This window comes from Heloderma suspectum, chromosome 5, assembly GCF_057233095.1.
Source record: "Heloderma suspectum isolate Gila_16-S chromosome 5, 16-S_ref, whole genome shotgun sequence".
Classification (NCBI taxonomy): Eukaryota; Metazoa; Chordata; class Lepidosauria; order Squamata; family Helodermatidae; genus Heloderma; species Heloderma suspectum.
The window spans coordinates 197471685-197487080 of record NC_139462.1 but is presented as its reverse complement, the minus strand read 5'-3'; the positions used below and the strand labels follow the sequence as shown (position 1 = coordinate 197487080).

Here is a 15396-nt window from a genome sequence, read left to right as displayed (position 1 = left end):
TATAGGATACTGGAATTTTCCCCTCAAAGGCCATAGGCAAAACTGTGGCCTTGAAGCATGAAATCTTTGCTTGGATTTCGCCACCCCTCTGAGCCATCACAGAAAGCTCTGTGGCAGCTTCCTCTCCCAAGGTTAGTGTCACAACCTTGGAAGAGGATGGGAAGGGAGGTAAAGGGGCTGCTGGTGGAGAGGGAGAGGAGAGGATGTGGATCCACTAACCTCTCAGTTCCTTTCCCTGACTCCAGGAAACTGAGCAAGCTAGTTGGGCTCAGAGGCCCTTCTAACACAAAATACTACAAAGAGGCAAGGGAGGCAAGGGTGCCTCTGTTGTTCCTCCTGTCCTGCCTGGCTCTTGCTTACTATAGATGGAGGGCTCTGAGATCTGAGGTAACTATCCTGTTGGATTTCGCCCATTTGCTGCCTTTTCATGACACTCCACTCAGCCCTGCCTCACTCTGACTAATGGTAGGACCGGTTCTGGGTCCCTGCAGTGTATGAACCCCCCTATCCCCTTGTTGCCTCCCAGTTGACTGTCATAGTGACAGGGTTTGCAGTAATTCTTAATTATCTTTTCTGTTTTGAGAGTTTTAGCTGAATTATTTTATATGTAAGAACTAAGTTCAAAGAAAGAAAAGCAAAATAATGAACAGAATGGTAAAAGGCAGCATGGGTTCAAAAAGGTGCATCATGAGAGACTATTCTGTTCCTCTCTCCTCCTAGGAAACCAGTTCTTTTCCTCAAAGAAAATGCAACGGAACTAATATATTCAGATTTCACCAGTAGCAGATAGAGCGGATCCAATTCAATTGGAAAATTTGGATATAACTGAGTTCTGTAAAATGGTTAAGGAACTGGTTAAAGGGAAGAAGGCCGCATTTTTTCTGTTTTTGTTTTTATTTTATTTTATTTTATTGTTAAAAAGTCGACTTTCAAGTTGAAGGCAAGTAACTAATGAAGTTCCTGAAGGACCAGTGTGAGACCCCTTCTATATTTGCCAATGGAAGTAGCATAGAAGTAGGAGTGTATTGATGACATTTGCTGATAACCCCAAACAGGGAGACAGTTATTACTACACAGGACAGTCAAGAAATTATACAGGTCAAACTGGATGGCCTCATGAACTCAAGTAATAGGAATGGAATGAGACTGAATAGTTCAAAATGTTACGGTCATACACTTTGGGATTAATAATAAACATGTTTGCTATTATCTGGGGATTCAGTTGCTGGAAACAACGAAGAAGGGAAAAGATCTAAGAAAGAGATATACAAAAGCATCATAGAAGGTCATCTATTGGAAGGGCAGGGTGTTATTTTAAGTTAAGAACTCATGGCTATAGAATGGTCCAAAAGCTGGGAATCACCGGAAGGTTTCTAATTTTAGGTTAAAGTGCTGACATTATCTATATAAAGATGCTTGGTACTCACAGATTATCAAAATTCATTAGGCTACTTCCTGACAAGCTATCAGAAATGTGGCATGTATGTGCATAGTCCAAGGCACCCTGGTTACTGGAAAAAAACAGAAAACTGGACATTTATAGCTTTCACCCTCAACATGGGGTACTCATATATACCTCCAAATAATTAAGCTACTTGCACACCACCTGGAAAGCTAAAATGTGGCACTTTTTTGGACAATAATCATAGAACCATAGAACAGTAGGGTTGGAAGGGGCCTATAAGACCATCGAGTCCAACCCCCTTATCAATCCAGGAATCCAGCCAAAGCATCCCTGACAAGTGGCTGTCCAGCCTCATCTCGAATGCCTCCAGTGTGGGAGAGCCCACTACCTCCCTACGGAATTGGTTCCATTGTCGTATTGCTCTAACAGTCAGGAAGGTTTTCCTGAACATGAAAACAAAATTTAAAGGACTGTTTGCTGAGCTGTGTTCACAACTCATTCTTGGCATACAGTGTCATCATGATTAAGGAAGATCCTGCACTAGAAAAGGGGATTTTAATGCTGTGACCAGGTGTCTTGCAGCCCTAATATGATTCTAACCAGTGTCAAAATAGTGAGTGCTGTTCAGGATTCCCTTTCACTTGCAGGCAAGCTACACTGAGAGCCAAACTACATGTTACACAGAAAACAGGTGCAACAGCAGCCCAGTTGTCCTTTCAAAACTCAGCTGCTGAGGAGGAGGTGAACAGAAGCAGAACAGAAGGGAGCAAACAAAGGATGCTTAACATCTTCCTCACCTGGTGCTTCTTTCACCCCCAAATAGCTTTTTTCAGTTTTAAAGGGCCTTTGGTATAATAATCTGGATCCATCCCTTTACTCCTAACATTAACATAAAACACAAGCATAGTAACAGTGGATTTTCAGAGGGCAAAGTCCCGGCACTGGCCAGTAAGGCTTTGCACTTACTGATTTCACAAAGCTCTCTTCCTCGTATTCCCCCCACCCCCTCATCTGAGGATGTGGGTTGTGGAAATTTATCCTGGAAAGGGATGTTTGGGAGTGTGTTGTTCATGGGATGCCAATGTCGGGGAATGAACAGTTCATCACAAGCTAAGCCACACACTGTTTTGGTGCAATGATTCCCCAAACCAAGATGTTTCCGAAGACTAAGATGCAGCAGTAGCTTGGAAGGACAAGGCAGAAGCCCTGTCTGAGCTTGGAAGACCAGAGACAGTAGCAGAAAGATTGGGGAAGAGTAAACCAAAACCCCTTGCCTTCGTGTCCCATTTAGACTGTGGTCTTCTCCTTTGGGCTAAACCAGAGAACGTTCCTCAATGCAAAATCAATATTCAGGTAAACCTCCATTGTTTCTGTCATACTAGGAATGTCAATAATCAGAGATGGCTGTATTCTGGGGCAGGCAGTTGGGCTTTCTCTGGGTCCAGAGTCTTGTGTTCAAAAATAAATTTTGAATAAAAAGTTTGTCAGTCACGGTAGCCATGTGTCTTCCTTTACAGCCCTGTCTTTGAAGGCATCCTCTATTTGAAGGGCTGCCCAGTCCAAGTCCAGTTTAAAGCCTTTCTGTGTGGTGGCGCCCAATTTATGGAATAATCTTCCCACTGGTATTTGGGAGGTACCAACTGTATTATGCCTTAGGTGCCAATTAATGACCCATTTGTTTATCCAGGCCTCCCCTGAGTGAATGTGCTTCCGCCTTCCAGTCTGTTTGTTTGCAATTGTGGTGTCATATTAATTGGAGGGCGCAATCCTGTCGGAATAGGCAGCTGCCTCCGAACCCGGAGGTGACCGCCTATCCAATGCAAGGCAGGAGAAGCACGGAGGGGTCATCCATTCCGTGCTTCAGCCACACTGCATTTGTGGCTAGACAGCCAATTTCTGTGGTCTTGCTGTGGGACGTCAGAGCGGGAGATGTGGCTGCTAGACAACAAATACGATGTGCCTTACCAGCATTTCTGCCTTCCCCGCCCTGGAACACCCCCAGGAACACCCCATTTTCGCCGCTCCACACTCCTCTCCTGAGCGTGGTGCACAGGGCTGTTCCGAGCTGCCTGTGAGGCAGAGCGGGAGGGGGGGAAGGTCGGTTCTCAGGGAACTGACATATCCTATGGCCATCTAGCTGCTGACTAGCAGCCATAGGATTGCTCCCTTAATTGATTTTAATGTTTTTATTGATGTTTTATATAAATGTTATAGTATTTTTTGTATTTTAATTGTATTTTAATGTATATTACAATGTATATAATAATGTTTTTCGTGAACTGCATACAGATACTTTTAAATATGTTCAGTGGTATATACATCTGTTAAATAAATGAATAATAAAGATAAAGAACTATAAAAAGGGAGAGTAGTGGGGGCCTTCAAGTCACCATCGCCAGTTAGTGCCTGGACCGCAGACTGAGCAGGCTGTCACCTGGTCACAGTCTTCCACAGTATTTCTATTATAATTTCTATCTAAAGTATAATAATTCTATAGGAATGTTATGCAAATCCCTGACCTCTTGTTCTGTCAGTGTGTACGTAGCCACCCTGAAGTCAGTGGTAAGGATCAGAATCGATGGCAAGTAGCAGCCTGTTTGGGAAGGATTCGTCCACTCCTTCCATAATCCTTCTGCAGGTCTGGAAAGGTTCCTTTAGTTATTTCTGTTGTCCTTAGAGACAAAATATTTCATACCACCAAAGCTATGGTGCAGTTGTTTGAATTTAAGAAGAGAGTATGTCAGCTAACTCCTTGTTATTGAAGAAGAAGAAGAAGAAGAAGAAGAAGAAGAAGAAGAAGAAGAAGAAGAAGAAACAACTCAGCCTTGAGGAACAATGGCACATTTTTCAAAATCACATGTGCTCTCAAATGAGTGCATGTTTGTATAAGCCCCACCCTCCAGGGCAAAGGTCAGGGATTAGTGTACTCATAAATCTTCTTTGCTGATGAGAGATAAAATAACTTAAGGAGGCCTGCTCTGAACAGCAGCTGTAAAGGGAGAAAGTATCACTGCAGTAACAGAGGAGCAAGCTGATGCTGCAGGAAATTCCAAAGAATATAAACATTTTGCACTGGTGAGATGAGAATGCTGGCCTCATTGAAAATGTATAAGAAAGAGCCCCAGAATCCATTTGTCCTGGAGCAGGGAAGGGAGATCCTTCTTAGAAACAAAGAAGAATTTCCCAGGTGCAAGATATAAAACGGACAGTGAAGTTTCAGAAATGGAGTTTTGCCAAAAGTAAAACTTAGAACAAGTCAAAATATGAAATGCAGTGATACTCTAATGATACTGATATTGTCTGAGGGAGTATTGTGGTTCTTTTTGCATACAAATATACTTTCAGAGGAATAAAAATATCTTTCCCTTTGCTTATTTTTTGAGTTTCCAAATAGCCGTCCTCATGGGCCTGTTCTGATTTTAATTGTAATGAGAGTGAGCTTTGCATGTGGATTCAGTCAAAACCTATGTTTAGATCGTATTGTTGTTAGGATAATTCAGATGCTGTGCCAATTCATTCCTTGGCCAGTCAACAAGCTTGCAAGCTGCTGCTGTTGGCTAACCATGGAACAGTTTTTGAGAATAAGGCCCTCACCCTCCATAATTAAGCAATAAGGATTCACCTGAATGCCCTCATCAGTTTGTGCCTTTGTTTCAAATAGCTGAAGAGAATCTGGGGATTCTAGCATATATCCGGGTGGTGGGGGGAGTCTCATTTAAGGAAATGTTGAAAGGAGCAGAAGAAAAACAACATGATGGGAAAGTTAGAGGTGGATAAGTGAATAAAGAAAATGGCTAATTGTCCCCAAAACTGTGTGCCTGTCTCACTGGGAGGCCGTGGAAAGCTTGGTGGCAGCTCAGAAAAACTGAGGACTAGTGTAGGATAGGGACACACTTGCTGATTGTGCCTCCTCCATCACATCTCCTCACCCACTCCTCTGTCCTATACATGTTGGGGAGTGAAGTTCTTCAACGGGGAACCTGTGCTACACATGCACAGTCAGGGTTCTGTATGATGTGTGGGATTACATGTGCAGAGCAGGCTGGCCACTGCAGACCTCACACAGGGATGGGGTGGGACATGACAGAAGGGCAGGGGCCAGCCAGTTCATCCCCACTCTCACACGGTTTTAACGACACTCTGTCAGTGAGCTTAAGGTGATCATTCATGAACAAAGGCATTTCAAAGACAGGTATCAATTCAAAGTTGCTGACGTACAGTTCATTCAGAGATTAAACACTACTTCCTTAGGCTTTGATAAGGACAAAGTTGTTTTGTTTTTATCACACTACATATGTTAATTGTCTCACTGTTGCAATGATGTCTATGTTAGCACCAAACAATTGGTGAATGGCAACCATCTTCACTGTCCGTAGTTTTTTGCGATTGAATTCCCTCTGACAACACAGTTTACATTTCCCATCCAACTCAAGCCCAGCATGTGTGTGCATATGAATTTTCCTATTTGAAATTAAAACATAATGCATCTGATGAAATGAACAGTGTCCATGCAAGCTTATGCTAGAATAAATTTGTTAGTCTTTAAGGTGCCACAAGAATCTGCTGCAATGGACTAACTCTGGTACCCCTCTGGAATCTGAACAGAACTTATGATTGCTTCCATGTTAGGGGCAATGTTTCAGTACACCTTGGTATGTACTCTTTCCCAAACATGAGAACTGATCTCCTAAGGGAGATCAAACACATATCTCAAGAAGAGAAATTAAAACGTTGTTTGAAAACCTCCCTGTCTGTATTTTATTTTTCAGAGGAAAAATGGCCACTATTCTCTTTCTGTCAATGTGTCATTTGAAGTAAAGAAGATGCCATACAAAGTTCAACCAGCAAAACTCTCTGAAGGAAGCATAGCAGTGAGTAACACAGAAAACAAATAACACAATGATGAAAAACATGTTGTCTTGATTACCGCTGTATAAGATATTTCTAGATGGGAAATCCGAGATAAGTGTTTCCCGTGTTTCTAGTGCAGGTTCATCCTTTAAATACTATTTAAAGGATATGTATGTAAAAATCCTACCATTTGCTAAATGGTTGCATTTCTATTATGGTGCTTTGTTGCTCATAGAAGGAAAAGGACTAATTCAGATAGAGCTGTGTTTGTACTCATGGAGAATGGTTGACTTTTAGCCTACAGTGATTGCTGTAATGATTGTCTTTAGGGTTAGGGACACCATTGTCTGCTCTTCTGCTAGGAAGCAGAGTCTCTATGATGGTCTGCTGCCATTTACCTCAAGAGAACCCCTTTTTGAAATGGTAAGATTACTCCAGAAAGATAAGTTTGAGCTTGCAACCCTGGGTTTCGATGGTTTATTCATGTGTTCATTCTAAAGATAGTTTGGCCAAGATAGCAGTCTCATTTCCTGTTTCTTTTTGGAGTAGAAGGATAAGAAAGGGTTGAGCTTCCTTAGCTCTTCCTGGTTTCATACCTTCTGGCTTGCAACCTTTATATACAGAGACAGAGGTCTTTTTCCTTTTTCAGCTGGTGGGCACATTTGGAATTTTGAGAAAGTGTCATGGGCACTGTCACAAAATGGCTGCCATGGATGGGGCCAGTCACAAAACACCCATTTCATAGAAGGCAAATTGGTGAGGCTAAAAGACAAGCAATTTTCCCAAGAACCTAAATACAAGGCAGAGGTGCAGTCTGAGCCCCACAACGCAGTTTTCTCCTGCAAACTGTGCATGCATTTCACAGAAAGGCAAGCCAAATAATTTCCCCAAATTAACAGAGATCATAAACTGCAAACACAGAAAAAACAAACATCCCATACTGCAGACATACACAGAAAAACATACTTTTTCAGGATGCACCAAATTCCCCCATCCTGTCTCTCTGGATCACCCCTAACCTCTCTCACTCACACTCACACATGCACACCATCCATTCACAATAGGGATGTACGAATCAGCAAAACACGCTGAAGTTCTCCAAATTCCATCTCAAAGTGTGTTCCAGCTCAAGTCCGTATCAGATTGTGAGCTTTGTTTGTTTCCTTCTGCATGAAAATTTGTGCGTATTTTTGTACATATTTCTCCAGATGTACACATCAGTTGTATGCAGATTTGAAATGTATACATTCTTCTCTCATTGATTAAAGTGAGTTCATGCGCATTTTTCAAAAATAGGCATTTGTTCCATGCGCATTTTTCAAAAATAGGCATTTGTTCCATGCACATTTTTCAAATGTATGCATGCTGTTGAATGCATTTTGGGGGGTCCGCAAATCACATTGCAAGCTCCAAAGTGTATGGACTTCAACTACAGATTGTGTCTGCGTCCATGTTCAGTCCAGAAGGTGTGAACTGAATAAATCCTGATCAAAATGAACTGCAACTAATTTCTCATACATCCCTAATTCACAGACATACAAACACACTACCTTCCCCAGACTCCCACGTCACTCCACACGGGCTTCCCTCCCCAGTACACCAATTGCTGAGGAACACGGGTGGGAGGTTGCTGTTGCGCTCATGCCCTGCTGGTGGTTCCCAGCCAACAGCTGGTTGGCCACCGTGTGAACAGAATGCTGGACTAGATGGACCCTTGGTCTGATCCAGCACGGCTCTGCTTATGTTCTTATGTTTCCCAATACCTGCCTCCACTAGACTCCCAGCCCCCACCCAGCTTTTCAGATGAAAAGGCTCCTTTCTTTCTTTCTTTCTTTCTTTCTTTCTTTCTTTCTTTCTTTCGTTCATATTTGGGCATGATGCATACCAAATGCTCAGCTTGCAGCCACCTGCCATCTTCATTTCTTAAGAATGTTTCTGGGGCCATGTGAGAGACATTGTGGGGAATGAAGATGGCAGTGGGAGGTCAGATCTTCATTCTGAAGCAATTCGAGCTGCCAGGGGAATATATATATATATATGTGTGTGTGTGTGTGTGTGTGTGTGTGTATGTATGTATATATGTAAGTGTGTGTGTGTGTATAATAAATTGGGAAGGGCCAGGTGACTCGGTGGGTGCTAAGGGAGGCGTGCAGGGAAACATTGGCTCTTGTAGCCACTGCATTCTTGACCTCAGTACTATGACAAGCTCTTCCTCTTGGGCTTTCATAAGCTTTTTGTATCAGATACAGAAAAGTCCATTCCTAAGTTGTGCCAATCGGCTTTTAACCAGCTGCATCCAGCATGCTGACACAATAAAAGCTGTCTGGGGCATTTAAGAGAGCAGCACCTTGCCAAATTGGTGTGGGATTTCCCATTCTAATCTCTTGATGTGAACAAGTATTCTAAAAAAGCATCCATTTTCCAATAAACTTTGATTGTTTAATTATTATTTCCATTGTTATTTTAACCATATTCTTGGTTGCATCCCAATACTCTGGACATAAAGGTTTGTGGCTCAAATATGGATTTTTTTTTCCTTTTTTCAGTCACACTTCATCATAGCTTTAGACTGCTAGTTCCTATGCTAAAAACAACTTTCATTCTTTGTGTTTTGGAGCTCAGAGCCTCTGCCTTGTACTTAGATTCCTGGGCAAGTTACTTTTCTTTTAGCCTCAGCACTTTGTCTTCTGGGAAATGGGCATTTTGTGACTGGCCACTCCTACCATGGCAACCATGTTGCAAATGGGCAAGCCCCCAAACAGGAGACATTTTCTGTGAACACCCACAACATTTCCTCAAGATTCCAAATGTGTCCACCTGCCCAAAAAGATTGAGGACCCCTGCTCTAGAGTAACAATGAAAAAAGGATGTAACTGCTAGCTTTATCCTTAAAATAACGTCTGTTTGGGGCCTTGGTCTAGCTCATGGCTGGCTCCTCTCTTTGATGCCTTCTGCAGAGAGATGATTTACCTTTAGGCTGGAAAGCAAAATGTTTTGATCCTTAATATTCATTGCTCATCCAAAGAGGTTCAAAGATACCACACTAAAAGATAACTTCTGGCTCTTTCTGTTTTCTTGCAGCATGTGTTCTGTAATAGAAACACATGTTACTCAAAATGGCTGCTAAGTACCATCTCCATCTGTGCTGGGGTGCTCTGCCCCAGGTGATAGCCTGCTGTTCTCAACAAGTCTCAGATGAAATACCAAATGATCAGATAAGCATTTTTACAGTACTACTTGAGCATGAGGCATATTATTCCATGAAGTTGATTTACTGCCAGATGCCCAAAACAGCAACTGTACACTCTTGAAAAATTATAGTGCTTTTATGTCCTCTCAGATCTGACCATGGGAGTGGAGATTTGCCAACTCTACTGCTTCATGTGTTGTAGGCAGACACCCTTTTGAAGTTTCTGCTGGCAGTACTTTTTATGTCCACTCCTCCTGAAGTTGATCAATAGTACATTCAATGTATGTCTAGCAGGGTTTATTTGAAATGTCTAGAGGCTTTTTAAACTCAGTCACGGTAAGTATATATAGAGTTTAGCGATTCACTGAGGCTATTTCATTTCATTTATTTCATTTCTATACTGCCCAATTGTCAAAGCTCTCTGGGCGGTTAACAAAAAATACATATCACAATAAAAGCTAATAAAAACGTAATAGAAAATCTCTAACCTACAAAATTTAAAACAATTTAAACAGTTAAAACCTTTTCAATAAAATACTGGACCTGTTAGAAATAGCTGACCTAAATGCTCCATTATATACCATCAAACGCCTGGGAGTAGAGGACAACCTGTTGCTGGAAAGATGACAGTTTTGGCACCAGGCAGACCTCAGTGGGGAGAGCATTCCATAATCAGAGGGCCATCACTGAGAAGGGCCTCTCCCTTGGTGCCACCTTCCAAGCCTCCTTCAGAGGAGGCACTCGGAAGAAGACCTCTGATGTTGATCATAGAGTCCGAATAGGTTCAGGTTGGAAGAGGTGCCCTGTCAATCTTCAACATTATTATAATTCAGAATGACGATTATGTACACTTCCATTTTTGCTATTTGCTCTGTGCTTACAGCAGAGAAGGGGTAGCTCTGCCCTGAGGGGCCTAATCCCACTGGAGGCTGGTGGCTCCGATGTCAGTGGGGCAGTGAATCCATTCTGGGTTTCAGTCAGAACTCTAAAGGCTATCCAAGGTGTTCTGCAACTTGGCTAGCTCTTTTAGAGTTCTAACTGGTTCTGACTGAAACCCAGAGTGGATTCACCACCCCACTGACATTGGAGTCACCAGCCTCCCTCACCTAATCTGGCCCACAGAGGTTCCCCATCTGGCCTGTGGAAGCCCCAGGAGGAGAAGAGAGGAATCCCTGCTATTCTATCCAATCAGTGATGGAGATCAGTGGGGATTTGGATTTACGCACTGCTCATTATCCCAGTTGGGGAGACAAGCAATGCGCAAAGCCAGCAACTTGGCCAGTGCTTGGAGGGTGACCAGCTGTGCATGAACAGACTCAGCCAGCAGTTGGAGGAGCCTCTCCTTTCAAGTGCAGACCGAGTTCTTTTTTCCATACAGAGAGGGGTGTGGAGCTCCATGCCTCTCTCAGTATGCAGAAAAGCAAAATAAAACCAGATGATGTCGGTGGGGGGGACTTTGGGGCTGGTAGCCATGTCATCAAGCCTGCCAGATTGGTCTGGGGTGAACCTAGCCCCTGGGCCAATCCAACTTTGACACCAAGTTCAAATCAAGGTTCAAAGGTTGTCCCTACAACACTGCTGTCCGGGCATACATGAAGAAGAAATTCTAGTGTTTCAGCCAGCCAACTTTGCTATCTTGTGTCATTCACGAGGCACCATTTCTCTGTGGAAGAATCCATTCCACCCACTAGAGAAAACAAACCTGCTATTGATTGTGTGATCCCTTGATGAATGAAAGATGAGTCAGGAGCCAAGAACTCCTGATCTTGTCAGGCATTGCACGCAGGGGTTTTGCAGCCATATTGAAATGGTATCAGAGGAGATTGCTATTGAACTCCACCTCTCCTGCCTATTCTCTCTTTTTAACCCATGAAGAACAGTAACGGTGTCATGCCACATTACTGACCCCCTTTGAGCTCGCTTCTGTCTGTACCACCCTTACAACACATAAAGTGATCATAAGCTGATATTAATTCCAAGATAAGAATATAAATAAGACCCTTCTTGAATCAGGCCAAAGAGCCATCTAGTCCAGTGTTCTGTTCACACAATGGCCAACCAGATTCCCCCGGGGTAAGCTCACAAGCATAGGAATATAGGAAGCTGCCTTATGCTGAGTCAGACCCTAGGTCCATCCAGCCCAGTACTGTCAACACAGACTGGCAGTGGCTCTTCAGGGTTTGAGGCAGGATTCTCTCCTAGCCCTACCTGGAGATGCTGTAGATTGAACCTGGGACCATCTGCATGCAACGCATGTGCTCTACCACTGAGCTATGGGCCCTATTGAAGGCAATAGACCTCTCCCATTGTTGTACCTGGTATTCAGAGGTATACTGTCTCTGGACTTGGAAGTTCTGCTTAGGTGTCATAGCTCTGCATGTTTCTCATTCATGGCAAAGTGTGCAAATGAGGGTTTCCATCACACATGTTAAGGGGTGCACATGGTGAATATACCAATTTTCTATGGTAAGAACATTTGAAGAGCTCTGTTGGGTCAGATCAAAGCTCACATGCACACACCAACACACACCAGTCTAGCATGTGTTGCAGTGTAGGTTTTGTCCATTCACACCTGAGACAGAATCAACTGCGAACTTTTAAAAAAGGATTTTTACTTCATATTCCCAGGCATCTTTATATTACAGCTAAAGCAGGCAAAGTGTTGTTCAGTCATTCAGTCATGTCCGACTCTTCATGACCCCATGGACCATAGCACGCCAGGCCTTCCTGTCCTGTGCTGTCTCCCGGAGCGTGCTCAAGTCCATATTCATTGAATCAGTGATGCTATCTAGCCTTCTCATCCTCTGCCGTCCCCTTCTCCTTTTGCCTTCAGTCTTTCCCAGCATCAGGGTCTTTTCCAGAGAGTTTTCTCTTCGCATTAGGTGGCCAAAATATTTGAGCTTCAGCTTCAGTATCTGTCCTTCCAATGAGCATTCAGGGTTGATTTCCTTTCGGATTGACTGATTTGACCTCCTGATTTGGCAGTCCAGGGGACTCGTAAGAGTCTTCTCCAACACCACAGTTCGAAAGCATCAATTCTTCGGCGCTCAGCCTTCCTTATAGTCCAGCTCTCACAGCCATACATTACTTCTGGGAAAACCATAGCTTTGATTAGACGGACCTTTGTCGGCAAGGTGATGTCTCTGCTTCTTACTATGCTGTCTAGGTTTGCCATAGCTTTCCTCGCAAGGAGTAAGCGTCTTTTAATTTCATGGCTACAGTCACCATCTGCGGTGATCTTGGAGCCCAAGAAAATAAACTCTGTCACTGCTTCCATTTCTTCCCCTTCCATATGCCAGGAAGTGATGGGGCCAGATGCCATGATCTTTGTTTTTGTAATGTTGAGTTTCAAACCAGCTTTTGCACTCTCCTCTTTCACCCTCAATAAGAGGCTCTTGAGATCCTCTTCATTTTCTGCCATTAGGGTGGTATCGTCTGCGTATCTGAGGTTGTTGATAATTCTCCCGGCAATCTTAATTCCGACCTGTGATTCATCCAACCTGGCGTTTCTCATGATGTACTCTGCGTATAAGTTAAATAAGCAGGGCAACAATATGCAGCCTTGTCGTACTACTTTCTCAATTTTGAACCAATCGGTTGTTCCATGTCCGGTTCTTACTGTTGCTTCTTGACCCTCGTACAGGTTTCTCAGGAGACAGGTAAGGTGGTCTGGTACTCCCATCTCTTTAAGAATTTGCCACAGTTTGTTGTGATCCACACAATCAAAGGCTTTAGCGTAGTCAATGCAGCAGAAATAGACGTTTTTCTGGAATTCTCTTGCTTTCTCCATGATGCAGCGAATGTTGGTGATTTGATCTCTAGTTCCTCTGCCTCTTCGAAACTCAGCTTGTACTTCTGGTAGTTCTCGGTTCGCATACTGCTGAAGCCTAGCTTGTAGGATTTTGAGCATAACCTTGCTGGCATGTCAAATGAGCGCAGTTGTACTGTAGTTTGAACACTCTTTGGCGTTGCCCTTCTTTTGGAATTGGAATGTAAACTGACCTTTTCCAGTCTTGTGGCCACTGTTGAGTGTTCCAAATTTGTTGGCATATTGAATGCAGCATTTTAACAGCATCATCTTTTAGGATTTTAAATAGCTCAGCTGGAATACTGTCATCTTTGCTAGCTTTGTTGTTAGTAATGCTTCCTAAGGCCCACTTGACTTCACTCTCGAGGATGTCCGGCTCAAGTTCAGTGACCGCACTATCACGGCTATCAGGGACATTCAGATCTTTCCTGTATAGTTCTTCTGTGTATTCTTGCCACCTCTTCTTAATCTCATCTGCTTCTGTTAGGTCCCTGCCTTCTTTGTCCTTTATCATGCCCGTCTTTGCACAAAACGTTCCCTTGAGATCTCCAATTTTCTTGAACTGATCTCTACTCTTTCCCATTCTATTGTTTTCCTCAATTTCTTTGCATTGTTCATTTAAGAAGGCCTTCTTGTCTCTCCCTGCTATTCTCTGGAACTCTGCATTCTGTTGGATATATCTTCCCCTTTCTCCCTTGTTTTTTGCTTTCCTTCTTTCCTCAGCTACTTGTAAAGCCTCATCAGACAGCCACTTGGCTTTCTTGCATTTCTTTTTCTTGGGGATGGATTGAGTTGCTGCCTCCTGAACAATGTTACGGACCTCCGTCCATAGTTCCTCAGGCACTCTGTCTATCAGGTCTAATCCCTGAAATCTATTCCTCACCTCCACTGTATATTCATAAGGGATACGATTTAGGTCATACCGGAATGGTTTAGTGGTTTTCCCTACGTTCTTCAATTTAAGCCGAAATTTTGCAAGAAGCAGCTCATGATCTGAGCCACAGTCAGCTCCAGGTCTAGTTTTTACTGACTGTATAGAGCTTCTCCATCTTTGGCTGCAAAGGACATAATCAATCTGATTTCGAAATTGACCATTTGGTGATGTCCGTGTGTAGAGTCACCTCTTGTGCTGTTGGAAAAGAGTGTTTGCTATGATCAGCGTGTTCTCTTGGCAAAACTCTATTAGTCTTTGTCCTGCTTCATTTTGTACACCAAAGCCATGCTTGCCTGTTCTCCCGGTGATTTCTTGACTTCCTACTTTAGCATTCCAATCCCCTATGATGAAGAGGACATCTTTTTTTGGTGTTAGTTCTAGAAGGTGTTGTAGGTCTTCACAGAACCGATTAGCCTCAGCTTCTTCGGCATCAGTGGTTGGGGCATAGACTTGAATTACTGTGATGTTGAATGGTTTGCCTTGGATTCGTACTGAGATCATTCTATCGTTTTTAAGATTGTACCCCAGTACTGCTTTTCCCACCCTTTTGTTGACTATGAGTGCTACTCCATTTCTTCTAAGGGATTCTTGCCCACAGTAGTAGATATGATGGTCACCTGAATTAAATTCGCCCATGCTTGTCCATTTTAGTTCACTGATTCCCAAGATGTCGATGTTCAATCTTGCCATCTCATGTTTGACCACCTCCAGCTTACCTTGATTCATTGATCTGACATTCCAGGTTCCTAAACAATATTGTTCTTTACAGCATCGGATTTTCTTTTCACCACCAGACACATCCACAGCTGAGTGTCCTTTCAGCTTTGGCCCAGCCACTTCACTCTTTCTGGCGCTACTTGGAAATACCCTCTGCTCTTCCCCAGTAGTATATTGGACACCTTCCGACCTGAGGGGCTCATCTTCCGGCATCATCTCTTTTAGCCTTGTGATACGTTCCATGGGGTTTTCTTGGCAAGAATACTGGAGTGGGTTGCCATTTCCTTCTCCAGTGGACCACATTTTGTCAGAACTCTCTGCCATGACCTGTCCGTCTTGGGTGGCCCTGCACGGCATAGCTTATGGCTTCACTGAGTTACGCAAGCCCCTTCGCCACAACAAGGCAATGATCCGTGAAGGGGAGGCAAAGTAAGTAGGTAAAATAAAAACAAAACCAGCACAGAATCGGCTATACAGGAAAAGAGAGAGAA

At 43.3% G+C, this 15396-nt stretch overlaps 1 protein-coding gene across 1 annotated transcript in view; it reads left to right on the top strand.

Moving 5' to 3' along the window:
* Window positions 1-15396, top strand: part of ITGA8 (integrin subunit alpha 8) — a 181183-nt gene that overhangs the window by 139348 nt on the left and 26439 nt on the right. The window contains exon 28 of the mRNA XM_084858984.1: window positions 6175-6276. Coding sequence (XP_084715110.1) covers window positions 6175-6276 — 102 coding nt within the window. The remainder of the gene's footprint in view (window positions 1-6174; window positions 6277-15396) is intronic.